The sequence below is a fragment of the Herpailurus yagouaroundi genome, unplaced genomic scaffold, assembly GCF_014898765.1.
Source record: "Herpailurus yagouaroundi ecotype Mexico unplaced genomic scaffold, PumYag 221, whole genome shotgun sequence".
In the NCBI taxonomy this organism is placed as follows: Eukaryota; Metazoa; Chordata; class Mammalia; order Carnivora; family Felidae; genus Herpailurus; species Herpailurus yagouaroundi.
In genome coordinates, this window is record NW_024412452.1 from 12,547,497 (window position 1) to 12,574,713 (window position 27,217).

General features: G+C 52.3%; 2 protein-coding genes across 4 annotated transcripts; one reads left to right on the forward strand and one right to left on the reverse strand.

Moving 5' to 3' along the window:
• The first annotated feature begins 11,203 nt into the window (after positions 1 to 11,203).
• On the forward strand, positions 11,204 to 20,254 carry TEX261 (testis expressed 261). 3 transcript variants are annotated; one of them, XM_040458593.1, is made up of 6 exons: positions 11,204 to 11,328; positions 12,970 to 13,049; positions 14,178 to 14,331; positions 16,434 to 16,501; positions 17,232 to 17,334; positions 17,502 to 20,254. In XM_040458593.1, the coding sequence occupies exons 1-6, from the start codon at positions 11,310 to 11,312 to the stop codon at positions 17,615 to 17,617; spliced, it is 540 nt and encodes a 179-aa protein (XP_040314527.1). In that variant the 5' UTR covers positions 11,204 to 11,309; the 3' UTR covers positions 17,618 to 20,254. The 3 variants fall into 3 exon arrangements, with proteins under 3 accessions (XP_040314527.1, XP_040314526.1, XP_040314528.1); XM_040458592.1 differs by lacking the exon at positions 11,204 to 11,328 and adding an exon at positions 11,912 to 12,032; XM_040458594.1 differs by lacking the exon at positions 11,204 to 11,328 and adding an exon at positions 11,912 to 12,032 and having other exon boundaries at positions 17,328 to 17,334.
• Positions 20,255 to 20,764: 510 nt separating this feature from the next.
• Positions 20,765 to 26,585, reverse strand: ANKRD53 (ankyrin repeat domain 53). Its single transcript, XM_040458588.1, has 6 exons — positions 26,478 to 26,585; positions 26,023 to 26,227; positions 25,491 to 25,690; positions 24,045 to 24,209; positions 23,520 to 23,640; positions 20,765 to 21,518 (listed from the first exon to the last, which is right to left on the reverse strand). Exons 1-6 carry the CDS (start codon positions 26,540 to 26,542, stop codon positions 20,802 to 20,804), a joined length of 1,473 nt encoding a protein of 490 aa, XP_040314522.1. The 5' UTR covers positions 26,543 to 26,585; the 3' UTR covers positions 20,765 to 20,801.
• Positions 26,586 to 27,217: the final 632 nt, after the last annotated feature.

Below are 27,217 nucleotides of genomic sequence, written 5' to 3' on the forward strand. Positions count from 1 at the left end.
CCCCTGGGCTCTGGGGAGCCGGGCACGTGAGCACGCATGCCTCTGCCTGTGCCTGCGCCCATGTGCGTGGTTGTGAGTGCTCATGCGCACACTCACAATGGAGGACTTGTGTGTCTGTGTGCCTGCCTGCTCATGTTCGTTCAGCACGTTTCGTTCATTTAACGTACTTTGTGTGTCCACTTCATGCCGACTTCGTGTGCACTTGGGCATTCTGAGACTAAACGGGCCAAAGTCTCTGCCCTCATGGGGCTTCCATTCTAGTGGGAGAGACAAAAAAGAAACAAATAAACATCTATGTGGAAGCACAGTAGTAAGTGCCACGGGGAAAGGTAAAACAGGAAATGGGGTAGGGGAGTTATTTGAGAGTGTGATCAGGGAGGACCCCTCTGAAGAGGTGACCTTCACCTAAATGATGGCAGCCTGTTGAATATCAGGAGGAGGATGGCTGTAGACAGATGGCGGGCATCGGGGACAGAGCAAGGGGAGTTAGAATTCTACCACGCTGCCGGTGTGCATGGCGTGGACAGGAGGAAAAGGGGGATTCCACAGCTGTGGAGACATCTGATGGTCCAGACAGTGGGACAGCCCTCTGGGTAAAAATCTATTTGCCCAGCTCAGCTCTAAGGGGTAATTCTGACCCTCCCCCAAATCCAGTCCCAGGGTCGAGCACACAGAGACCTCTCTACTTGTGCGGGTCCCGACTGTCCCCAGGCACAGTCCCCTCAGCTCTGCCAATCCAATTGTGCCCATATAGTGCCAGCCACAGGAAGCCATTGCCCAGGAAGAGAAAACAGGACCCTCCCAGCCCTAAAACCAGAGCCTGAAACTGGTCTCATCCTAGTAGCCAGAGGCAACTGGCGTGATGTGTAGGACCTGCTGGCAGGTCGGTGTGATGTGATGGCTGAGAGGCTGGAGGGGAACACTGGGGATCCAGCCCAGGCTCCCCTTCGGAGGTCTGGCATTGTGTAGCAACCAGGGTGGAAAAGAGGGAAGCTGGTGGCCTCTCCAGCCCTTGCTGTCTTGCCCAATCCCTCTTCACAAACAAGGCAGGATCCAGCTCCCAGCAAAGAGGCCAAGAGCCAGCTTCAGACCTTGCCTTCTATTGTCTAAATCCCACAGCCCTGGAACAGAGAGCCTCATTAGCTCAGGAGGGGAAGCTGAGCTGTGCCCTGCTCAGGAGACCTCCAGGAAAGGGCAGGTGAAAGAAAGGAAAGGGAGGTGGTTGGGTGGGAAACACTGTTATTGCCTTGCCAAACCAGCCAAAGCCTTCCTGCCACCGTGGAAGATTGACTTGGGTTTCCCAGGATGATGTCAGGCATGGAGCCTGTGTCCATGTGTCTCACTGGGAGCTGTGTCTGTGGGTCTACTTGTGCATGTGTGCTTTTGATATCTAGGTCAGTCTGGTACCTTTCTGATTGTTCACGTGTCTGTGAGTGAGTCCCATGTGCCTATATGTCTGCCTGTGGGCCCCTCTGTGGCCCCTGAACATGCAGGCTGTGTGGGGGCCTCTATGTGTACATGCCTTTCTGGGCATGAGTGGGCGAGTTGTCTTGAGGTTTGTCACCTGTCAGCCTCTGAGGTCTGTACCACCCTGTTCCTTAGCCTGGCCCTAAGGCTCTGGGGAGAAGCTGCCTGCTCCACTCTTGTCAAGGCTGTAGACAGGGTGGCAAGGAGACTCGTAGTTCTTGGAGATGTGATTCTGCTGCTGTTGGCTGGCAGAGATTTGCACTTAGCTTTGCCTACATGTTGCCACCCACCCCACCCCCACTCCCGCTGCCACAGCTAGCCAGACCAGTGGCATGCTGATTCTGGCCTCTTACTGGCCTCTGGCTATGGCTTCAGGCTCTCGTCACTGTTGCTGCCCACGCTGAAGGAGTGTGGAGGCTGGGGATGAGGAAGGGCAGGCAGGCTGGCTGGGACAGCAGTTCATCCAGTATGTTGGGCTCAGATTTCAGATTTGGGAGGAAATTAAGAGGTAATCTGGCCCTCTTCCCCAATTTAACCGGTTTTGCCAGCTACAGTTGTGGCTCCGTGTGAGGGTGAGCCTGCTCCCTTCTAACCCGGCCCCTTTAGGACTCTCCCAGGGGTGGGAACCCCTCCCTGAAAATCTGACACACAGAAGTGAGGGAAAGGGGCTCCTAGTGGCAACCAGCGCATCGCTTCTGAGCACCTCTACGTGCCTGCCAGGGCTTGAACCAGGCTGCAGGTGGACAGACGTGGGTCTCACAGACTGGCTGGGCAGGCAAGGCGTCACCTCCTAGAAAGTTCACTCAGAAGCTCAGAAGTCACAGGGAGGCAGCAGATGAGACTGATGAGGGCTGTGGACTCAGTTTAAACAGGAGGTCAGAGAAGAAAGGGGTTAGAGTGGCCTAGAACTCTCAGCAAGGCTTTTGTGGAGGAGGGATGCTGCCTGGGTCCTGAAAGACTGGTAGGAACTGACTGGACAGGCAGAGAGAAGGGGCAGGAAGAGCACTGTGAAGTAAGAAGGGTGAGTAGGAGAGTCTTTGCAGGGCAGGGGTCAGGATGCGTGGGATTCTTTAGGGTTCTAGAGCCATGGCTCAAAATGTCTCATGTGGGGGTTGGGAGTAGGGCCAGGAAAGCTCCAGAGAGCTGTCCTTGGCTGAGTAGGGATGAGAGGAGGATGAAGAAAGGCAGGCTGGGTAGGGCAGCTGAGAGGAGGAGGTGGGTATGAGTGCTCAGGACTCTTGTGACCCCACCATCTCCTGTGCTCTCCTTTCCCCTAGGATAGAAGTTCCCATCCAGCTGCCCTGAGGAAACCCTGTGCAAACAGGAGACTTGCTGCCACCCAGGTCCCAGCCAGAGCGTCTGATTCCATCAGTCTGAGGTCATTACATTGTGTGACCAGGACCAAGAACCATTTGACTCAGTGTTGGACAAGGAGGGGGAAGGGTCAGTCCAGCTGGCCATGGGATGGAAAGGGCCCAAACTTGGGGTCAGCACTATTGAGCCCTGGGAACCTCTTCCCCTGGGACACTTAGAATTCTGGAGTTGCAAGAAACAGAAACTCAGTGGTGCCTCACAGAACCAAGGATAAGAAGGTAGCTGGGAAGGGAAGGGCCTGGAACTAGGATCTGGAAGGCCCAGGCCATGCTCCACTGACTGTACTCTAAGAACACATCAGCCTGGGCCTTCTCATGGTGGCCTGGCTTCCTTTGTTGTCATCCACATGATAGGCCTGCAAGTTGACCCCTTAATGACCAAGTGCCACACACCACACACAGGCTGGTCCTGCTTTCTCTCAGGCACCTTTCCAGTTCTGGGAGATAATGATGAGTTTGGCTAGCTTAGGTAAAGAGGATCAGGGGCGCCTGGGTGGCTTGGTCGGTTGAGCGTCCGACTTTGGCTCAGGTCATGATCTCACGGTCCGTGGGTTCGAGCCCCGCATCGGGCTCTGTGCTGACCGCTCAGAGCCTGCAGCCTGTTTCGGATTCTGTGTCTCCCTCTCTCTCTGCCCCTCCCCTGTTCATGCTCTGTCTCTCTCTGTCTCAAAAATAAATAAAAACGTTGAAGAAGTAGAAAAAATTTAAAAAAAAAGAGGATCAGTTTGGCTAGCTTGGGTCAAGGCTCTACCTCTCCAGGGGTGCAGTATCACCCAGCAGAAATATGGCCGTAAGTGGGATAGATTTGCCCACCAGAAGCCCCTCTTCATGCTAGGCCCCATGCCAGGTGCTGGGGTATAGAAATGAGCACATATAGAAACGAGCAAGGCTGGAGTCTGCATCTGAGGCAAGAAAGCACGGAAAGAGAAGAAACCTCTCCTCTCTCTCTCTCTTTCTCTCTCTCTTGTCTGTGTGAGCAGAGAGGGGGCATGCCGAGGCAAGGAGGGCTCCCCAGAGGGGCTTTACGTTTACAGGTTGTTGGATTTGAATTGCATCACACCTCCACCTCCTCTTCCTGCTTCTCCTGCCTGCCCCCGCCCCCCATGGCTGATAACAGAGAGTTTTGTTTTGTTTTGAAAAGCAGGGCACCGTTGCTGCCCTAAACAAAATAGGGGTTCTGGCAGGAGAGGACAAGGCAAGGAGGAGGTCTGGCAGTAGCCTGCTCAGCCTACATGTGGCCATTCCTCTTTATTGTAAGCACCTGACTCAGACCACCGCAGGGCCACGAGGGAGGTGATGAAAAGTTTGTCAAAGTGGAGGAAGAGTGTCACATATGAGACTGGCTGGAAGGAGAGGCCGTGCGGGAGTGTGTGCATGTGAAGCATCTGAAGAATGGGTGTTCTGAGGCCAAGTATCCTGGGGAAAGGCGTCCGTGTGTGCCTAAGAACAAGCCTCAGGCCCAGACCACTTCCTCACCAAGAGACAAAAAGCCCACAGAGCTATGCTGGGTTTATCACCTCTCGTGAGAATGTCTTTCCCTGTTTCAGACTGGATGTGTGCCTCTTTGTTCTGCCCAAGCGGTGTGTCAATAGCCCTCGGGCACACCCCCAGCCTTCCATATTTCAAAGTCCAGGGAGGAGTTGGGGCCTTCTGCTGTGGTAGGAGATGGCTGCGCGGAAGTCAAATGCCCTGCCGGCTGCATCCGTTGTTGGGGGCACCCGCTGGCCATGAGGGACAGATGCTCACTGCTGAAACTGATCTTCTCTTTTCTTTTCAACGTTTTTATTTTTATTTTTTATTTTTGGGACAGAGAGAGACAGAGCATGAACGGGGGAGGGGCAGAGAGAGAGGGAGACACAGAATCGGAAACAGGCTCCAGGCTCTGAGCCATCAGCCCAGAGCCCGACGCGGGGCTCGAACTCACGGACCGCGAGATCGTGACCTGGCTGAAGTCGGACGCTTAACCGACTGCGCCACCCAGGCGCCCCTGATCTTCTCTTTTCTATGTGAGTAAAGTGTTGTTCCATCCAGTGCTTGACTGTGATGTTTTCTTTGGTGAGTCCAACACCAAGATGCAGTGGGCAGTGTTTGGATTTCTGGTCCTGGTGGCTCGCATTGTGATGGCCTTGGCTACCCTCCTTGTAGTTGGAGTCCTCCCTTGGCACTGGTTCCTGCTGCACGGCGCTCTGCTCGACAGTATCTCAGTGGTTAAGCATGTGGGTAGCTCATGCCCGGAAGACTAGGGACTGGTCGCATCCCAGTTTGCCTGTGACTTTCCTGGTTAGCGCTGAAATCCCCTGTGCTGAGTATATCAGCATGGTTGGTCGCCCGGCAGAGTGGGCTGGGGCTTACCAGCAGAGTGAACTTGATCAATTTGCTAACTTCTCTGTGCCTCAGATTCCTTACCTGTAAAATGGGTATAAAAATAATACCTACTTTATAGAATTTTTGTGGGGGTTAAACAAGAGAGTTTGTGTAAAGGACATAGCTCAGTGCCTAGCACAAAGATATGTTCAACAAACATTAGCCATTAATAACAATATTATATTAGATATAGACGTTTTCTGGGTGGTCCCAAGGGAGAAAACTGGACCAATCTGCCCAGTAGAAGGAAAAATTTCCTTATAGACTGGGGATAGTGATTTGCTAAGGTGTTCAAATATAGGCTAATGTTAGGCCTGCTTTGTGAAGTGGATGGTAGAACTAGCCATCTCCTGGTCCTGAAAAACCTTAGTCTTGTGATATATTCATTTCATCCTTTTCCTTCCCCCCTTCCTCCCCCACCCCCAAGGAGGGGAGCTAGCTTATCAGAGAGAGCAGTTTCTTTTCTTCTAATCAGCAATTCCTGGTCTGGTAGACCACTCAGAGCTGCTTGAATAAAGATGGGGAGACATTCCAGCCATGATTCCAATAATCTGTGTTATGCTAAAGACAGACACAAACGAATAGCTCTCTGCTGTCCTGGCCGATGGGGCTGCCTCCTTCCTTGGAGAGGAGCTCCCAGCCCTGGTTGGGCTTCCGTTAGCTGGCTGCTTCCCCACAACCCTGCTCAGGGGCTCTGCTGTGTGTGTGTGTGTGTGTGTGTGTGTGTGTGTGTGTGTGTGTGTGTGAGAGACACACACACACACACACACACACACACAGAGACAGACAGAGCCAGGGAGAGACAAGAGAGAGAGAGGTCAGCAAGGGTCTCATGTGATCTGTACGAAGTCCCAGACTGCTTCCCTTCCCCCACCTTATTCTTTCCTGTTATTCCCCAGCCTCACCCCCTCACCCTCACCTCCCACGTGGTCCTCTCAGGCCTAGTAGCTTAATGAAAGGCAATTAATAGAGCCCTTTGAGGACTTGTCATTAGAAGGCCCTTTAATTCAGCCACTTGAGTTGGGGCCCCAGGCATGTGACAGGGGTGCCAGGAACACCAGGGCAGCTGTTTGGGGTGGGGGAGGCAGAGCAGAGAAACAGGGTCAGGAGGCCTAGAATCCTGGGACGTATAGATTATGTGAACATAGCAGGGGTCATTGTTTTTCATTGTTTGTGGTTTGTTTCTTAACCAAATTTTGCTCTGGCTAAGCTGTAGCAAAACAAAGACCAGAGGGGTGAGATGTCAAACAATAAAGCTGCTGATTACACAGACCATCCTAGGAAAAATTTCCCCTAGGACATGGGCATCTTGGAGAGGGGATATCATTCAGTGACATTGTATGTGTGAGGGTACAATGGGGGGCATAACTGTGCTTCCTTTGGGGCTGGGGTGCTGACAGGGAAAGGGGTAGGAAGGAGCTCCACAGGGGGAGAAGAAGATCAGAAAGGAAGAGGGGCTTGGTTCTCCAGGCCTGCCACCGTCTGTCTCTGACTTCACTGTGTCTCTCACACAACCAGGCCAGGCCAGGCAGGGGCAGCAGAGGCCCAGATGCCGATGTGCACTTTGTCTCCATCTGTGTGTAGTGTGTGTGTGTGTGTGTGTGTTCTCCTGGCGTGCCCTCCTGGCCCACACTTAACACTGGTGATACGGCTTCCCACGGTCTCTCAAAACTCCTTCAATAGACTTTGAACTAGCCCTGGCTTTGGTCCTCTGCAGCTCCTCTGGCTGCCACTAGAGGGCAGCAGCCAAGACGCAGAACTGAAGCTGCACACTGCTGCCCTCCCCAGCCTTTTCCTTCCGAATCGTCCTGCTCTTCCCAGCCCCTGGGGATGTGCCCGCCCCAGCTGTGTGGGCCAGTGGGACCACAGAACCAGCTAAGTTCCCATCCCTGGCCTGGGGCTCAGGGAAAGTGTAAGGCTGTGAGAGTGTCAGAGTGAAGATTCAGGAAGGGATGGGAAGTGACCAGAACCTGGAGGTGTGTTCATCAGCTCTCATAAGGATAAAGGTAGAGGGAAAAGAGGAAGACCCAGAGGTCCAGCAGGCTGCAGGGAGATAAAGCAGGATCCAGCCCACTAGCCAAATGGCAGATGGTGACAAGACAGGCAGAATCACTCTCACAACAAAGCAAGTGACTTTTAAGAGACCAGAAAAAACAGTGGCTCTGGAGCCAGACTGCCCAGATTCAAACCCCGCCTCTCCTAAGTACTAGCTGTGTGACCATAGACAAGGTGTCTATGACTCAGGTTTCTTCTCTGTGGAAAGGACATAATAGAAGCACTATCTCTTGTGGTAGATGTGAACATTAAATGGGTTTATACATACAAATCATTTAGAACAGTGCCTGGCACAGAGTAAGAACACTATAAATGCTAGCAGTTAAGTGTTTTGAGGAAGAGATCCATATGATGTTGAAAGCTAATGTCCCCTAGAACATCCTCATGACATGTATGGAAATTGGTCCCCACACACGCCAGCATTAAATGGTAACACATGAGTGTGTGAACTAGTAAAAGTTAAAGGACTGTGTGTAACATTGGAATAAGTGTATATACTTATTGTCAATATGTAAATCAACCAACTTCTGAATCTACAGACCCTTTCACTCTTGAGTCCCTTGAACTGAAGGTGGGAAGCCCTCCTGCTTCCTCCCAACCCTCCTTCAAGGGAGGCTGGGTTTGCTCTCCCCTGTGACCTCCTGCCTACTAAGCATCGTTCCTGAAGAGCCTCCCCGAGGGGCGCCTGGGTGGCGCAGTCGGTTAAGCGTCCAACTTCAGCCAGGTCACGATCTCGTGGTCCGTGAGTTCGAGCCCCGTGTCAGGCTCTGGGCTGATGGCTCGGAGCCTGGAGCCTGTTTCCGATTCTGTGTCTCCCTCTCTCTCTGCTCCTCCCCCGTTCATGCTCTGTCTCTCTCTGTCCCAAAAATAAATAAACGTTGAAAAAAAAAATTTTTAAAAAGAGCCTCCCTGAGCCCGGTCCAGCCCTGTTGGGTCAGGTGGGGCAGACGGGAGCCAGTTCCTTGGGCTTGCTTCTCACTGCTCTCAGGAAATTATGGCTTCTCCTGCTGTGGGAGGAAATGCCAGTGCTCAAGCCTTGGTTCCTGGGGCCAATTGGGCCCTAAGAGTGCTGGGAAGTGAAGGTACCCAGCTCTGCAGCAACAACCACGCGTCAGTCACCACAACGCGCTTTACTTTGTGGCCCTCAAATTCCCCTGATGTATAGTTCTGGGAGGACTGGGAGAATACTTTTATATTCTTCTCCCTCCCAGGGAAGATAATATTTAGGAAAAATAAGAACAATTGATATTTTATTGTGCCTCTACTCACTGATGCATCTGTGTCTCAAATTCAAACTCCCAGGTGACCAGGCCACATGATCCAAGGTTAGGCATCTTCCCTGTAAGCCACTACATGGTGGCTTTTCTCACAAAGGGATGGGGTGAAACAGGAAACCTGAGCCCTCCCAGAAGATCCAGCATACTATGAAAATTTTAATTTTAAACTTAATTTATGAATAGGTAATGTGTTTACATATACTTACATAGTTTCATGTATTAAGAAGACAAAAAGACATACAGTGGAAAGGCTCTCTCTTACTCTTGAACCCCACCCTCTCTTCCTAGGAAGAAAGCAATGTTACCATTAAAAAAATTTTTTTTAATATTTATTCATTTTTGAGAGAGAGAGGGAGAGAGAGAGAGAGAGAGAGAGAGAGATAGCGGGGGAGGGGCAGAGAGAGAGGGAGACACAGAATCCAAAGCAGGCTTCAGGCTCTGAGCCGTCAGCACAGAGCCTGACGCAGGGCTTGAACTCATGAACCACAAGATCATGACCTGAGCCACAGTCGGACACTTAACCGACTAAGCCACCCAGGCACCCCATAATGTTACCATTTTTTAAAATGTTATCATTTTGTAATGTATCCTTTCAGAAATGTTTTATGTAAAGAAATACCTAAATAAAGAATACCTAGATTGTTTTTCCCCAGTCTTTTACTTTATTCAAAAGGGGGATCCTCTTACATGGGTACATAAAGAATATCCTCATTTTTGTTGTTCGTTTCTACTCTTTTCTTTTTTATTAAAGTATGGGTGACACTCAATGTTCCATCGGCTTCAGGTATACAACATCGTGATTTCAGCAAGTCTACACACTATGCTCTGCTCACCGTAAGTGTAGCCACCATCTGTCACCGTACAACGCTATTATAATACCATTGACTGTATTCCCTCTGCTGTACCTTTCATCCCCGTGACTTATTCCATCCTCATTTGTTTTTATGGCTTTACTGTATGATGTATCAAAAGGTACTTTATCCAATTTCCTATTAATAAACTTTCATTTTCATTGTTTCCCCATGCTGCAACAAAGAGGCTTATAAACAGGCACACAGCCCTTTAAGCTCCCACTGTCCCTTATACATATTCCTCAGTAATTCTTTTTTTTAAATTAAAAAAATGTTTATTTATCTTTGAGAGAGAGAGAGAGAGAGCAGGGGAGGGGCAGAGAGAGAGAGGGAGACACAGAATTGGAAGCAGGCTCCAGGCTCCCAGCTGTCAGCAGAGAGTCCAACTGTGGGGCTTGAACTCATGAACCGTGAGATCATCACCTGAGCCGAACGCTTAACTGACTGAGCCATCCAGGCCCCCCTTCTCAGGAATTCTTAAGCAGGGGTTTGGGACACCTTAGAAGTCAACAGTGGACATAGAATTCAGGGAGATCAACTCCAGAACCCTGGAAAATTGGAAGGAAAAAAAATTCCATCTTATTTGCACTAATAACCTCTAACTGAAACTAAATATTTCCCTCCATGGTGAATAAAGGCAACAGACTCATAGTACTTGTTAGTAATATCCCTAACTCTCTCACATGATTGAAGGTAATTTGAAACATCATTTACGTTCATTCATACTTTGTCATTGTGGTAATAAAGGAAAACTGTTTCTCTACTCACAACCCTTATGACACCAAACATGTGGGCTTTTCCCCTCACATCAACCAATTTTCCAACAACCTGTACACAGACTCGGTGTCCTATAATTTTATTCAATTCTGATACTAACCACACGGAGTTGGTGTGAGATTTTGCAAGTTAAAGGGCTCAGTCCCACAAGACTGCCCTCAAGTCAGATGCCAGTTACAGTCACGGGTCTCCAGGGGACCTACGCTTCTGTCCAACTTGGCTACAAAGTAGGGGGTTCCCACATCACCTTCCTCAGGTTGGGTAATTTGCTAGACGAAACTTGGAAATGACGACTCAAAGGTAATTGGCTGACAAAACTCTGAAACATTTACTTACATTTACCAGTTTATTACAAAGGATATTATAAAGATACAGATGAACAGCCAGGTTAAGAAGCACATAGGGCAAGGTCTGGAAGGGTCCCCAGCTCAGGAGCATCTGTCTCTGTGCAGTTGGGGTGTGCCATCCTCCAAGCACGGGGATGCGTTCACCAACGTCTGAACCCCACAGTATTGGGATTTTTAGGGAGACTTCATCACAGAGGCATGACTGATTATTAACTCAATCTCTAGCCCCTCTCACCTCTGTGGAGGATGGGGGATGAGACCAAAAGTTCCAAGCTTCTAATCATGGCTTGGTCTTTCTGGTGACCAGCCCTATCCTATCCAGGAGCCTACCAAATGCTGCTGTGAACATTGGTGTATACATAACTCTTTTGAGTCATTGCTTTCAATATTTCGGGGTATATACCCAGGAGTGTAATTGATGGACCATATAGTAATTCTATATTTAATTTTTGATTAATGTTTAATTTTGTATTTACGTTTATGCATGTAAAGGTTATTCTGAGAGGAGTAGCCTGGCCGAATCCCGCACACTTCAGTTTGCATGCCTGTCTTGGCCACTAGATGGAGAACTTCTTAACAAGGGCTGCCCTGCTCCTTCCTCCCCCTCGGTAACTCACTCCATGGTAGATAGTAAATGCATTCGGCTGCAACTGGGCGCCTTGCGTGCCAGCCAGTGGCGGTGTGCAGGCGATACAAAGGTGAAGAAAGTACCCTAAAGGAACTCAGCCTAAAGGGAGAGTTACGCCTGAAGATGACTGATTTAAAGGCGCCCCAACTTCTGCCTGTGCCGCTTCCTAGATGTATGACCTGAGGCAAGGTAACCTTCCTTGGCCCCAGCTTCCCTATCCATAAAATGATCTACGTCATCCAATCAGCTTCCAATTCGAAAATGCAGCGTAGCCTTTAATCACAGTGCCGGGCACGCGTTAGGCATGCAACAATTGTGTCCCGGTTACCTGCGGTAGCGAGATAAAGTGCTGTAGGCAAACCTGCCTAGAGGTTTCTGGTCGGTGCTTGTTTGGGGAGCGGTCAGGCGGCCCTCTCGCGCCCTGGACCCCTCCACGCTGGAAGCGGGAGAGCCCAGGGACCACACCGAAGGCTGTCCCTCCGGCAGGCGCCGCTTCCCTGTCCCCCGGGACAGTCCTGCCTCAGCGAGCTGCGTCGCCGGCCGTGCGTTGCCGGCCGTCCCCTTGGTGCAGCCCCGGGGATGCAGCTCCCCGAGAGCTGTGCTGTACGCGGCCGCGGCGGTTGGTCCTCCGCGCCGGCAGGCGGCGCTAGGCCGGATTCGGCAGGGGGCTACGCCCCGACCGGGCTTCTCTCGGCGGCGGCGTACGGTCGTCCCGCTGTCCGCGGGGCGGGGACGCGGCGACGGTGGCGGCGGCTCCGTGTCGCCGGAGCCGAAGCGCGCAGGCCCGTCCTGGCGGTCGGGGGGCGGGTGGGGCGGGGGCGCCATGTGGTTCATGTACGTGCTGAGCTGGCTGTCGCTCTTCATCCAGGTGGCCTTCATCACGCTGGCCGTCGGTGAGAGTGCGCGACCCGGATCCGCGCGGGCTCCCGTCCGGCATCTGTGCTGGCCGGGGATCGCATCTCGAGGGTGGTCGCTTCACGGGTCGCCGGAGCCACCCGGGGGACTTCTGTCCGGTGCTCCGGGCCCTCGCATCTCTCTCCTTCCTCGTCCCGTCAGGTCTTGCCCTCTCTTGCTGAACCCAGCAGCCCTCGGGACCGCGGGTCCTTCCCGGTGTCACAAAATGCACCCCGGCAATGCCTGGGAGTGGCTAACTCCATTGCCCCTTGCCCGAGCTCGCGCACTGCCAGCCGCTGCGGGTCCCACCCTCGCGGGCCTACGGAGCTGAACTTTTCCAGGCTTATCGCCGCTCTTTCGCCTCCGGCCCTTTGTACTGCCTACTCTCTCGGAGTTTGACACGCTTTCTCTTTCCATCCGGCTGGTTCCTACTCTTGGTCCCAGCTGAGATGTCATCTCCTCAAGGAAGCTCTCCTTATGGGGTTTGGTGGTGCCCTCTGCTTTCTCGGAAGTAGGGCTTATCACACTGGGATCATCTGATTCCTTTGCCTACTACCCACCTACCCACGCTGGGTCAAGGAAGGGACCTTGTCTGTCTTATTCTGTACTCTCATTACTCAGCCCAGCACCTCGCCCGTGCCGGGTGCCCACAGATATTATTGAATGAATGAATGAACTTGTCCTTTACGAACCAGAGGTTAGCATTGTGCTGAGGCGTCAAATACAGGCTTTCATTCAGTTTTATGAAGTCTCCTTAGTTGCCCTGACGGTTTTGCTTTTCAGGGGAGGACACCACATGGGATGTTTGGTTTTTCCTTACGTGCTGGAGTTCATGAAGGGTCAGTGGGGACCAGCTGCAGAGAGAGGAACGACCAGGATGGTGAAGTGACTCTGGCTAATGTTCTCCCCGCTTGTTCCTCTTCTTAACCCCCTCAGCTGCTGGACTCTATTACCTGGCAGAACTGATAGAAGAATACACAGTGGCCACCAGCAGGATCATAAAATACATGATCTGGGTAAGTGGCAGATTTCCCAGGATTTCCCCTTTTGCCTCCAAAGGAGGAAGTGGGGAAAGTTTGGCATGGATAATGAGACCTGTGTCCCTGCTGTTTCCTGAGGGTGCCACCCCTATCCCCTCAACTTGCACCTGGGCTCCTGAGTGTGCTGTCTGGAACAGGTGTTCCCTCACCTCCTTCCCCAAGTGGCATTGCTTCACTCAGTTCCTTCAGGTGACAGCTGAGTGCCATCTCTGTTGACAGCACCACGGCCTGGCCTTTGCTTGGTTGTTTCCCATTGTCTGTAGCCCCTTGCTCTGCTCATGGCATTTAGAACTAAGAAGGACCTAAGGACAGTTTTGAGTACTTGAGTTAGAGTACTCATTGCCCTCTTTCTGACTGGGTCAAGTGGCTTGTCCTAAGAGAGGGAAGCCTGCCCAAGCCCTGCCCTCCAGAGCTTTCATGGAAGGCTTCTGTTCCTGAGGACACAATCCTTGCCATTGATGTCAAAGCTACCAGAGTGCCTGCTGGCGCGGTCAGATTCCTGCCGGCTGCAGGAAGGGCCGGGGATGGGGCATATATTTGGACGGGAGAAGCCCAGTGCCGCTCAAGTCACCTGGTGTCAACAGCCACTCTGGGCACGGCTTGGGGTGGAGGGTTAATAGTGGAGACAAGACCATAGCTCTCAGCTCTGGGTTCAGGGGCCTGGTTTGTGGGTGTTGCTATAGGAATTATAGCTTCATTCCGCCAACTGCCATTTGTTAAGTGCTGACAGCTATAAGTCCTTCAGAACAGTGTTTTTTCAAACTGCAGGTGTCATTCACTATTGGGTTGTGTAACCAATTCAGTAGGTCATGATCAGCATTTTAAGGAAAACAGAAAAGACTAGAATTGAAGTTTGAACTTTGATCTGTAAACTCTTTTCTTTTCCTTTATGGTGGGTTGCTGTCAACTTTTTGAGAATGGCGTGAAAAGACGCTGCCCTTTGGGAGCTGAGAGACAAGTTGGGGAGGCCAGACCTGTGACTGTGAAACAGGAGGAGACTGAAGCATATGAACCTAGTGTTCCCCGGAGTGGGCTGGGGGTTAGTGAGACCAAGAAGGCTGCCTGGAAGAGGCTCCCTGCACTGTGTACCTCTGGTTGTTTCAGTTCTCCACGGCTGTGCTGATTGGCCTGTACGTTTTTGAACGCTTCCCCACCTTCATGATTGGCGTGGGCCTCTTCACCAACCTCGTCTACTTTGGCCTCCTCCAGACCTTCCCCTTCATCATGCTGACCTCACCTAACTTCATCCTTTCGTGCGGTGAGAGGGGGCAGAGTTGGGGAGGCAGTTGAGGTGGTCGCATGTGCCCAGCTCAGTCAGGCGCACTGTGGGGATATAGAGAAAAGAGGCAAAACCACTGAGGTCCTCCAGGAGGCCAGGCTGATGGGGAACTTGGGGTGCTCACACTTGAGGAGCCTAGAGTGAACCTTGGCTCTAGTGACTAGAATTTGGGGGGATGGGGTGGTAGGGGTGGGATACTCAGACAGGGAGGGCTTTCCCAGGGAGGTAAGTTTGAGAATGGAGAAAAGGTGAGTTTGCTGCATAGTTATGGCTCCTAAGAAACCACTTAGTCAGGAAAAGCCCAGGGCCCCACCCTGGCAAGGCAGGTAGCTCGCCAGCTAGTCGTCTGCCCCGAAGTCTTTTTTTTTTTTCCAACATTTATTTTTGGGACAGAGAGAGACAGAACATGAACGGGGGAGGGGCAGAGAGAGAGGGAGACACAGAATCGGAAACAGGCTCCAGGCTCCGAGCCATCAGCCCAGAGCCTGACGTGGGGCTCGAACTCAGGGACCGCAAGATCGTGACCTGGCTGAAGTTGGACGCTTAACCGACTGCGCCACCCAGGCGCCCCTGCCCCGAAGTCTTAATACAAGGGTCTTTGGGTCCCCCTGCAGGCACCTGCCTTGGGGTAGACAGATGTGTTTGGAGGACCCTGACTTTTCTGTTTTTGACCTGGCACTACTTTCTGGTCCTGAGAGTCATTTCTCCTCTCTGGCCTTAGCTTCTCAATCTGTTTAAAGATGATGGACTCCAGTGACACACGGTAGGCGATTATAGATATTCCCGGAAAAGATTCCGGGAAGTGTTTGGTTACCAGGATTGCCTTTTCTCCCATTAAACATTACTGGTCATCTAGCCTTTGGTCAGGATATGAGATGTAATTGGGGGTTTCTTAGAGCCACTTTACTATTTCTGTGGGATAATCTGGAAAGAGAATGTTATCCACAAGGAGGGCATAGCATTAAAGCAAGGACTGGCCTCTTCCCTGAGCACCTTGGTTTGATTCCACCAGAGGATGTGTTCAGTGGAGGTTGGTGTGGGGAGTCTGGAGACAAGACCCCTCCTGCATCTTCCCAGGGGATAGAACCCTCCCCATCCCCCCACAGCAGCAGGCCCTCTTGGCTTCCCTTTGTCATTCCCCCAACCTGCCCTTTAGATGCCCGAGAGAGTTCGTCTGAAGATGTGTGGGCATTAGGCACCGTCTGTCTTCCAGTTTCGCCTCATTTCTAGAGTATGGGTAGGTATGGTGGAGCTCTCCCTTAGAAAGGGAGACACCAGAGAGGAGGAAAGAGAAGCAAGACATGGCACTGGGCTGTGACGTGTTTGTGCGGGGCGTTCAGTTTGAGGCTGCGCTTTGTTCTGGTGCCCGCCCTTCACCTCACTGTGAGAACAGGCAGGGATGCCTGTCTCTGAGCAGCCCGTCCCCGGGATCTACACGTTACCTCTCCCTCCGTGAATGTGGGTGTACACTAAGGAGGTGGGTGTCTGTCCAGAACATACTAGTTTAGACCAGGGAGCCCTACCCTGGGACAGAACGAGGAAGGGCCCCTTCCCCCAGAATCTGGAGGATCCCTAAAAGTGTGCCTGGCAAACTGTGCCCTTTTATTCCTGAGGAGAGAGAGCCTTTTTATTTGAGGCCCTCTCCCTGCTGCCCAGTTCAGAGTAGAATCTGTTGGCAGTATGTTTGGTACCTGCACACCCATGATTTCCTGCACCCACGCCCATGGGAGAGCACTCTTCAGGACTCACGTCCACTTAAAACCAGGTTGATTGTCACAGTGCTTTGAATTAGGTAACATTAAAGTCTCATTTTTAAACCATTCAAAGAGCTTTCTTAATGCCTTCTAATTTTGCTCATAAATGCCTTCTGCAGTGGGCAGGCAGGAGCTAATGCTCCCATTTTAACAGATGGAAAACTGAGTTCTGGAGGGTGGTGTGCTTGGCTTATAGCCATACTGTGAGATGGGTGTAAAATCAGGACTGAGACTCAGGGCTCCCCACTCCCAGGGGCCTTTTGAAGGTTAAAAGTCTAGCTTTATGTTATTCTCCCCAAACTGACTGACTCTTTATTCCCTCAACAGGGCTAGTGGTGGTGAATCACTACCTAGCGTTTCAGTTTTTTGCAGAGGAATATTATCCTTTCTCAGAGGTAAGAAGTGTTCAGTACGTCGAACCATTAGCAGGGCCAAGGGAAGTAAAGGGGACTTGCATTATTTGCTTTGTGAACTTACCTATGATTTGAAACAGTCTATTTAGGGATAACACATTTTAAAAAAATAGTACTGATGATTTTAGAAAGCAGTGTGGATGAGGAGCCAGGGAACCCTTTGGCAGAGGTGGGGAGGACACTGCTCTCCCACGGGAAGTCCTTTGGTTCTCCCAGGATCACCTGAGGTCAGGATGGGGCAGGGGGGTGGCCTTGGCTGATGCACATCTCACGGAGCTGGGCAGGTTGCGGTCCTGAAGCCCGGCTCCTCCCAGTGGCCCACCAAGCCTTTCTCCTCTCTGGGTCCCTCCACACCCTGCTGCTGCAGTTCTGACCCTCAGGAAGAACAGGGTCACTGTTTTGGGGAATATGGGTCAGCCATGGTTTTGCCCTCCATCTGCCTCCTTTAGTTCAGAGGAATTGCTTGTCCTAGTGACCAGGATTTGGGGATTGTGGTCACACTCAGCCATCCTCAGCCTTCACCTTTCCCCACTGAATTATCTCCGTGTCTGAGGTTGTCTTGTCTCTGCTTCCTGGGCCCTGGCCTCCTTCAGAGATCAGGTGTGGGGCCTTCTGTGCACCCTTGAGCGCCTCTGTAAGATACACAGTGACCATGTCCGGCCCACCCTTGGCACCTACGGGGCACCCTCTTTTCAGTGTCTCTTGTTGCCAGGTCCTGGCCTATTTCACTTTCTGTCTGTGGATAATCCCGTTTGCGTTCTTTGTGTCGCTGTCAGCTGGGGAAAACATCCTGCCCTCCACCATGCAGCCAGGAGGTGAGAAGGGGTTTGTCAGGGGTCATGGTGGGATGACACCAGGAAGACCTGGATCTACACGGGGAGCCAGAGCCCAGCCCTGTGAGGGAGACACTTGGGCTCCAGGTGGGGAGAGCCGTGTTCACATTTAGACACACACACTCATCTCCCTGCCTATGTCTCCACAGATGACGTGGTCTCCAATTACTTCACCAAAGGCAAGCGGGGCAAACGCTTAGGGATCCTGGTTGTCTTCTCCTTCATCAAAGAGGCCATTCTACCCAGTCGTCAGAAGATATACTGAACCCCTTGGGGAGGGGATGTGGGAGCAAGATCAGGAGAGTCAGGCCCCTGGGCCTCTGCACTAGGTGGGGGCCGTGAGCCTGGAAGGCACCTTCCCCCAGCCCTGGCCCTCGTTCCCTTGACTCTCCCTGAAGCCCTCGTCCCCACCTTCCTCGAGGGGCTCAGCTTGGCTCAGATCTGACGTTGCTAGAGGGCGTGACCTCAGAGGGCACCGGGGGGATGGCAGAGCCTGCTTAGCCAGGAGGCCATGGTCCACCTGGTTATGCGGAAGCTGAGCTCCCTGCGACCCTCCTGCCGGCTTCTGTGGTGGGTCAGGAGGTTCTGGCTCAGCCTGGGCAGGCGGGGCAGGGGCTGTGAAGCTGGAGAGCAAATAGGGATAAGTTCTCTGGGCAGATGGCCGTGGGGAGGGGCCATGGCTTGGCACTTCCAAGAGAAATCGTTTTTGCTGTTGAACTGTGATTTCTGTCCAAGTGCTGATTCCCATTTGAATAAAGATTCTAGGTGGCACTGTTTGCCTTAATACCCTGAAAGTTCATCTCCCTTTCTTCCTATTGCTCTTCTGCCCTGGACTGGATGGGCTTTTCTGTTCCAGTGGCTCCTTTTCTGGGTTTGGGTCTTGCCCTCTCGAAGGGACTGCTGTCATGGCCTTTTGTGGGAAATGAGCAGCGATGAGGAGCTGAGGAGCTGAGCCAGATCAGGGGAGTTGGGGTGGAGGCGGCCTTTCTCATGCCCCCTCCCTTTTCATCCATCTCTTCTTTACCTGCGGCTCCACGGCTGTCACAACTGGGAACAGAGAGGCACAGTTTGGGACTGGGTTGGATTTTCAGAATATCTGCAATATCCTACTTGCAAGTCTTCCCCTGGGGAAAAGGAGTGGTTTCTGGCCGAATTCTGTCTCAGGCCTGAGGAGAAACAAAATAGAAATTGGCTTCCAGGCAGCCTGGGTTACAGCCTAATTTTTAAGAACTGGGACTGAGGGGAGAAATGGTTTGTCACTCTAAGAGCACACGAGGGCTGGCCCTCTCTTCTGTGTGCTCTTGGCTCCTGAGGAGATGACCTCAGTCTTGTAAGAAGGCAGGCCAGATCCTGGCACAGACCAGTATATGCTGACTTTGCACTCCAGCTACAGTGCCTTGCAAGTACTCAGCCGTACACGTTGGCGTGCAGCCCCCCCGAGAGCCGTTCCTAGCCACGTCCTCTACCTCAGAGCGAGGCTGGCGGGTGCGGAGATGGACAGTGCACCTGTGGTACCTTTAAGCCGGGGAAGGCGTCTGTGCTTGAAATTTTCTATATCCTGCCTCAAGTCCCACCACAGCCCTGCATCTCCTGACGTTAGTGTTTCCTGTTCTCTTAAAAATACCAGCCTGTCCCTTTCCCTGAGAGGAGTAGCACATTTTGGTTTTTTCTTCGTGGGGAGGAGATGGCCGGGCCTTTTTATCCTATGCAGACAAGGGAGGACAAGGTGGAAGACGCAGGAGGCCGATACCATCTTCACTGTGGGTCAGCGGCTGGCCCTGCTCTCCCTTGCCATCCACTTCTTTGTTCCTCACCATGATGATATGGCTTCTCGCCTGGGGGTTGCCGGTGGCTTTGTGCTAAGTCCTCTCATATCCTACTGGATCTCTGCAGCATCTGACAGGGCTGACCACCCCCAGCTCCTTGAGTTGCACTTTACTGGCACTCCTCTGGCTGGTTTTCCTCCTACCTCTGGCTCTTCCTTTCAGTTTCCTGCACAGGCCTCTCCATTTGCCCCCCACACATGGGGTTTCTCAGGGTTCTGTTGTGGGCTCCCTGGAGGAGCCCATCCATGCTGATGGCTTCAAGGACTCTTTGCCAAGGAATTGAGAGTTGACCTCCAGCCCCGATGTCCCTCCTGGTCTTCTGAACTACATAGTTCTGCCTTTGGGTGCACAGACAACTCTCATGGGCCAGAGAGCACTTGTTGCTGTCCTCTGTAAACCTGCCTCTTTTGGGTACCTGCTGTGGCCCCAAGACCTCTCAGGAGCCAGACCAGAAACCAGCTTTCTAGCCCTGCTTTCTTTTTTGGCCCCTCCCCACCCCCATTCAGTCTCTAAAAACTGTTAAATTTACTTTCCTAACATCTCTTGATTCAAGCCACTGCCACTGTCATCAACTCATACCTGGATTATTGTGACAGCCTCCTTCTGCTTCTCTGTCCCACAGCCAGAGTTGTCTTTAAAATGTATAGTTGATCAGGTCACTCCCTGGCCTACAACCTTTCATGGCTCCCTACTGCTCTCAGGATAAAGTCCAGACCCCTTAGCATGGCTTGTGAGACTTGTGATATCTGGTTACTGCTCGCCTCTGGTCTCATCACTTGCCACCTTGCACCATGTGCTCCAGCCTCCTGTATTCAGAGATGCCACTTTGATTCCCCTTTCTTCTGCTCACCTGGGTACCTTCTCAACTTAGGTTTCATTACCTCTGAAATGTTCCCTCTCCCCCCCCCAGCACACCATACAATTCACTCTAGGCTTACTTGCCTGCTTACTGGTCTATTTCCCCACTAGACTGTAAGCTCCTTGAGGGCAGGGACTGTCCTTCAGTTTTTGTATCAACAGTGCCTGGCTTGGTGCCTGGTACATAGAAAGCACTCAATAAATGTTTGTTTAATGAATGGTTTGTAGTGATGTGTACAGGGGATAGCAGGGGATCCAGGATAGCTACCTGGAGGAAGTGCAAGTGCTTCTATAGTCTCGAACTGAAGCCACATGTCCTCCCTCCTTTCCCCCGAGATATGCTGCTTGTGCCTCCCTGATCTACAGAAACCTTGAAGGACTTAATCTGAACAAGAGGCAGAATTTTCCAGCGGTCCCTCATCCTGGAAGCCTTGTTCCTGGTGGGCTGAGAGGGAGGAGAGGTATTGGGGACACCCAAGTGTCACTTTTACAATGCTAGGGCCCAGGATAGAGACTGATCCCCACTCTGAGGCCTTTTCCCTAACTTAAATCTCCTGGGGGATTTAAATCTCCTGGGGGGGTCCAAGAAATTTCTTTGTGGAGAAGGGAGACCTGGGATATAGGCTTTTGTTGAGAGAAGCTCAGATCTTTGTGCTGGAGAGTGGGAAGCCTGTGGGCACTTTTCTCCCTGTCCTCCGTCCACACCATGAATCACATCTCAGCCTCCGTTGGGCTGCCTCAGGTAGAGAGCCTACCAAAATAAGTTTATGGGGGACTTTTCAGGTAGGGTCGAGTGGGGAGCCTTTGATGGGCTTGCACAGCTGCCAGGAAGGCTTCATCAAATGTCTCGCGCAGGCTCATGGCCAGAGCGTCGGTCCAGAAGTTACCACCCAAGTGCCGCTTCTGGGGCACATCCTTCATGCTGACAGAGCAAAAGCCCTGGGGCACTTTCATCCTGTATGGTCGCACCGAAGGGTACAGCTCTTGGACCATCACCTCGAAAGGCAGCTGGGGCACAGGTGCCACCTGGTTGCCGGCCACTGTGCACAGTTTGGCACTACCGTGCCTGTCGGACCTCACCTTGAGGAAGCTGCGGAAGTCATGCTCTGAGCTGGGGTCTGGATGCACACCCAGGCGGATGCCCTGCGTGTAGCCGATCTGGGTGGTGGGTGATCTGGCAGGATTGTTGCTAACATTCCATGACTTGGGCCGCCTGACCATGGGCTGCATGTAGATGGGCGTGTGTGTCCTCAAGGGCTGCAGCTTGGGCCGCGGTGTCTCTCGCAGGCGCCCCTCTGGGGAGGGGTAGAAGCTCTTGGGAGGCCTCAGTCCCTGGTACTTGGTGGCCTTGGAGAGGGCCATAGCCTGGCGTGGGGTACAAGGCTCTCGCTTGGCGGTCCGGATCAGGGATTGGCCTCGGAGCAGCTGCTTGCAGTGGAGCCACTTCTTGAAATTAGCTTCTCTCAGAATTTGGTGCTCTTTCTGCAACATCAGAGGGTACAAGATATTCGTGGAGGGCTGCCCCCTCCCCGCTTCTGTGGAAGGGGGCCCTGTGGCTATAGCCCTCGAAAACCTCAGGTGTCATTGGCCACCCATCATACAGTGCTGCCCCAGGGGAAACCTAAGTCTGATGGGAGGAACTCCTGCCTTATGGGAGCCCTTGTTCTGACAGGGAGACAACTATTACCCTATGGGAGCCCCTGGGCTGATGGGGCAGATAGACCCTCTCCCATAGAGGAGACCTCCAATCTGACACAGCCTCTGCCCTAGGTCTCCAGCGTGAGTGGGAGATACAGTCCCTGCCCTATGGGGAACCTCAAGTCTCCTGGGGGAGACAAGCCTCCACCCCCAAATAAGCCCCCAGTCTGGTAGTGGAGATATGTCCTGCCCTAAGAGAACCTCTGGTTTGATGGGGGGAAAGGCAAATCCTTGACTCTGGAAGGAGAAAGAAAGGTTTGGAAGGTCTGGAACCAGGGGAGTCGATCTGGGCAGGCTTCTTGAAGTGGTAGGCCTTGTATGTCAGGGTATATAGTTGGCTGGCTCTTTGCACCGGGTGGTGATGACTCAGCCTACCTCTCTGTTTCTGCCTCTACTAGAACTGAACCTTCAACTTGTCACAGAACTGCCCCCTTTCCACACCCTTGTTTCAGTGTCTCACTTCCCAGATTGTTGCTAAGCCATCAAGTGGTATGGAGATTGACCCAGCTTGGGAGATAGGCTCTGATTAGGCTAAGCCAATCATAATAATTCCATCAGCCTTGCCCCAGACCCAGGTCAGCCAGCACATGGCTTTCCTTTACCTCTAGGGATTGGAGCAAGAATGGACATATGATCCAATGAGGCCAGTAAGAGATAAGGGGAGAGCTGCAAGGGGCTTTTGGGAAAGTTTAGAGTCATGGGAATGGATGAGCTTTGCCTCCTCTGGGCACATGGGACTGGGTGACACTAACAACAGAAGAGGGTAGGGTTGAGAAAGCTGGAGAAAAATGCAGCTGGAACCAAGCTGGAGTACTGGATTTTGCCAGGCCTGATGCCCTTCCACTTATGGATTCACTTAGGATTCCCAGGATCTTCTTTTTGGTTTTTTGGACTCGCATCCTATATAATGACACCTGCTTAAAATCCTTTAGCTACTTCCCCATTCTTCCCCAGCCCAGGTCCATGATAGATCTGAGCCCCTGCCAAGTCTCTAGTTTGTCAATCTCCAACTCACATCTGATCCCCTACTCTCAGCATATACCACATTCTCCTGTACCTCTAGGCCTGTCCACAGGGCTGTCCGTTCCTTCTGTTTGGTTACCCCTTCCCTTCTTCTTATGGCCAACTGCTGCCCATCTTTAAAGATCCTCTTAAGCATTATCTCTCTGGCATCTTCCTGGACCCTTCCTCCTCTGTGGGAATATAACCCACCTCCTTTACTAGACCCTAAGCTTCTTGAGTGAGGGGACCACATCTCATTTTTCTTTGGCGCCTCAGGGTCCAGCAGGTTCCTAGCACAGAGTACAGTGTCTGTTGGAAAGGATGCATATTTTTAAGATTTTATTTTTAAGTAATCTCTACAATCAATGTGGGGCTTGAATTCACAACCCTGAGATCAAGAGTCACATGCTCCACGGATTGAGCCAGCCAGGTGCCCCAAAGGATGGGTCTGTTTAACCAATGTGAATCCCAGTATATGCAGGGAATGGGTCTCATTAGAGATTTTCCTCCTAATCCAGAAGGAGGCAATGCACTAGGGAGGGGTGCCATAAATTCTTGCTAATTTAAGCTGTATTTGCTTTCTAACACAAAACAGGACTTTTGACGTAAAGGAGTGGCTTTTAAGGGTGGAATTTCAGAGGATGGGGAGAGGGAGGATTTTTCTGGGTGGGATTGCTACCAGCCACTCTTCTAAATAACTGTGCATGTGAGTGCACTTGTCCTCTGCTCACATGCTTGGATAGCAGTGGCTGCTGGGAACCCCTGTCCACCCCTCCCGCTTACTTGATACTCAGTCAGGTAGTCCTGTTCCATGAGGGCCAGCTGGTCCTTGAGCGTCTTCAATTTCCCCATCTCACAAGCAAAGTCCTTCTTGTCCCGTTTCCACATGGCATCCTTCAAGAACCTGGTGCCAAGGCAGGGGTGTGTGTCATCCTTCTGATGACTGAGCTTTAGCCAAGGCTGGGAAGATTGGCTGCTGAAGGCCTGATATGGGTGAGAGGAGCCACCAGAGACACATTCCTCCACTGCTCAAGGCCCCTCTGACTAACTGCTGTCATTTGAGGTGAGAGAGGAAAGTGACTGATGGTCTGATCACCATCCTCCTGCTGAGGACCCAGGGCCTCTGGGCAAGGAAGGGTAATGCTAAACCCAAAGGAGTGAGGCCCTGCGGAAAGCCCTGGGAATAATATCCTGGGCAGGAGTCTCCTCAGCAGACTTCTCTCCCAGCCTGGACCCCCCTCTCAAAAGTTCTTAGGTGAGGGCCCCAGGGGAAGGGCGGCAGGCTGTGGGTGGTTCTCACTCTCTCACCTGGCACAGTCGCGGTGATTCCATATTTTGCAATAGTCGATGGGTTTGCAGCCCATGGCATCTTGGGCATGGACATCGGCCCCATTTTGCACCAGGACCTTCACACATTTCAGCAGGCCCTGGCAGGCCGCCAGGTGGAGGGGTGTGGAGCCATTGCACGTCTGACTGTAGAGGGCCCCACCAGGGGGGAAGAGGGCAGAGAGGAGGGACAAAGGGCATCTGCCCATCAGAGAGGTGGGCAAACTGGCTTCCAGACTTGCTCTGCCACCAGCCCACTGGGTGACTCTGGCACATCCCTTCTCCTCCCTAAGCTTCAGTTTCCTCAACTGTGGAAGGAGGGTTTGGACTAAGTGAATGATAAAAGTCTCATTATACGGAAATGCAACTGTTAAGAACTGCTGGAAGAAGAGCTGGGTTGGCTGGAGCTTAGAGGCACTAACCTTACTGGTTCATAAGTCAGTCAGCCCTCCTGTACCTACCCCTGCCTGGCCGTGACGCACAAGGCCTGAATGACCTGAGCTCTGCCTCCACCTCAGCCTCATCTTCTGACCTTGCCCCACTCTTTGCCAACATGTGATCTTTGCGCATCATATTCCCTCTGCCTGGGACACTTTTCCCTGGTTCTTTGCATGGCTGGCTTGCTCCCAGTTTTCAGGCTGCAATTTAAATGTCATGTCCTTAGAGGTGACTTCCCCTTCCAAGATGGATCCTCTCCCTGCCTCTTTTACTCACCACCTCATCACCCTGTTTATTTCTTGTAACCACTCACTACATTGTCATTTTGATCATTTATTAGTTAACTTCCTGTCTGCTCCTGCACTAGTATATCAGCTTCATAAGAGCAGGGACCGTTTCTATGTCTTCACTGCTCTATTCCTCAACTCTGGCTTGGCGCTCTGTGTATATGAATGAGTGCAGTCCCTCATATGCCATCCATGCCCTTTTCATGTACTTCCTCCATTATCACAATAGTCTCATGTCATCCTCTCAAATTTCAGTTGAAAACACCAAGGAAATAGTTCCCAAACTTTGCTGCAAATTAGAAATACTTGGGGATATTTTAGGCTTTCCAAGGCCCAGACCACACCCCATACCAATTTCAACCTTTGATTGAAACCACAGGCACTGGTATTTGTGAAGCTCCACAGGTGACTCTAGTGTACTGACAAGCTGGGGAACCAGAGCACTGAGGCTAAGGGTCGAGTGGCTTCCCTGAGGTCTTTCCGTTTGCTAGCAGATAGCAAAGCTGGGATGTGAACTAGGCCTGTCCTCTCCCAGAGCCTGATCTCCTTACCACACTATGTGGGCTCGTTGGCTGCATTATGTGGGACCCAATCCTTGTCACCCCATAGCCCTCTCCCTGTCCTGCATGGATCTGCCTACCTGGAAGTGGGGTTCCTATCTGCCCACGCTCCAAGAGACTTTCTGGACACAGGCTGGACTCACGTGTTGAGGGCCGCCCCTTGCTTAAGCAGGTAGTGAATGCAGGGGAGGATCATGGTCTTGTTGTCCTTGTGGATGGCCAGGTGCAGGGGTGTCTGACCATTGTTGGTGGGCAGGTCCACCGGAAACTTGTACTCCTCTACCAAGACCTTCAGGCATGCAAGCTTGCCACTCTGGGCTGCGAAGTGGATGGCAGTGAAACCCTGTGGAGACCAGAGGAGGACAGGAGAAGACTGAGCAGGGCTCACGACCTATCCTAGAGAGCAATTCCTTAGGATTACCCATCCCTCTTCCCTGACCCCCAGGGATCCCTTGCTCACACTCCTTTCCCACCCCCCAGCCCCATATGTGTGCACCCTTGCTGGCTGCCCCCAAATGGCTCTCCCACAGTAGCAAGGTGAATTAGGACAATCTACACAGAAAAGGACATCTGCGGATGCTGCATAGGCACATCTTTGCCAGGGAACAAGTATGTCAGGAGATTTTTGTGAGTGCAGAGGACTTAAGGTCTTGCCCCCAAGCTCCAAGGCCTCACCTTGTCATCTGCCGGGATTTCCTCACGGTGCCGACTCAGACAGAACCGCAACCATTCCAGGTTGCCCAGTGCCGCCGCGTACAACTCGTAGTAGCTCCCTATGGCCCTCTTGTCCCACTCATCCGGGTTAGAGTTGTAGCGCAAGTGGAGGGTTGGAAGCGAGGAGGTGAGTGAGAAAGCGGAGTCCCGGTCTGGGCCGGAGGCCCTGCAGAGGGGACGTGCGTGACGGCGAGGGCTGTCACTGAGCACCGGGGTGTTTCTGGAGGCCAGGCCAGGGTTCGCTGGTCAGCAGGGCAATGAGGAAGCCACTGTCCCCGGGCACCTCTCCGGAGGCAAGCCCGGACCCCAGCCCGGCTCTCGGGCTCCTCAGGCTCCTGCACAAGGCCCCCACCCCAACTGAGCCCTGCCCCTCCTGGGAGGCCCTGCAGCCCGGGACCACCTCATCCCCGGCTCACCTGGGCTGCTTGGGCGACGAACCACCCCAGGAGACCTTGTGGGAGAATTTCTTCGCTGGCGGCATGGCGACACTTGTTTGCGGGGACTGCCCCCGCCCGCGCCACCCTCCCGAGGGTGTTCGAACTTGCGCTCTGGGCAGCGCCGCTCCTCCGAGGAGCCGCGCCACCTCGCGACTTAGTAACCGCCGGCTCCCGGGCGGCGAAGACCCGTTAGCGTCCCTGGCTATCTCGGCCGGGCAGGCCGTCTTCAGGAGATCCTGCCGCGGGATCCCCGCCGCCCTGCGCGCCTTGGAAACAGCATCAACCACACACAAACCAAAAGACACAGAGGTTTTGTTTCTGATTATAAAATTAATAAGTGCTGATTGTAAAAACAGAGAAAAAGATGAGAAAATCAGAATCCAACCACCCACAGAAACCACAGTCTGTTACGATACGTATGTACATATCATATAGATATTTTTTTGGACTTCTTTTCGTTTAGCGTTTTATCATGAACTGGCCCCCGCTGTCATGCCACGTACTAAACGTACATTATGACACAACCGCAACCCAGCATCATAATGGACATGCTATCATTTCACATGTGCGTTGGAAAACAATGATTCATCTTCGTTGTTTCCTTAGGATGAATTCCTGGAAGTGGAATTACTAGGTAAAAAGGAATGAACATTCTTAAAGGGTTGGTATGTGTTTCCTAACTGCCCGCCGGCAAGGTTTCATATTCATTTACACTTCAT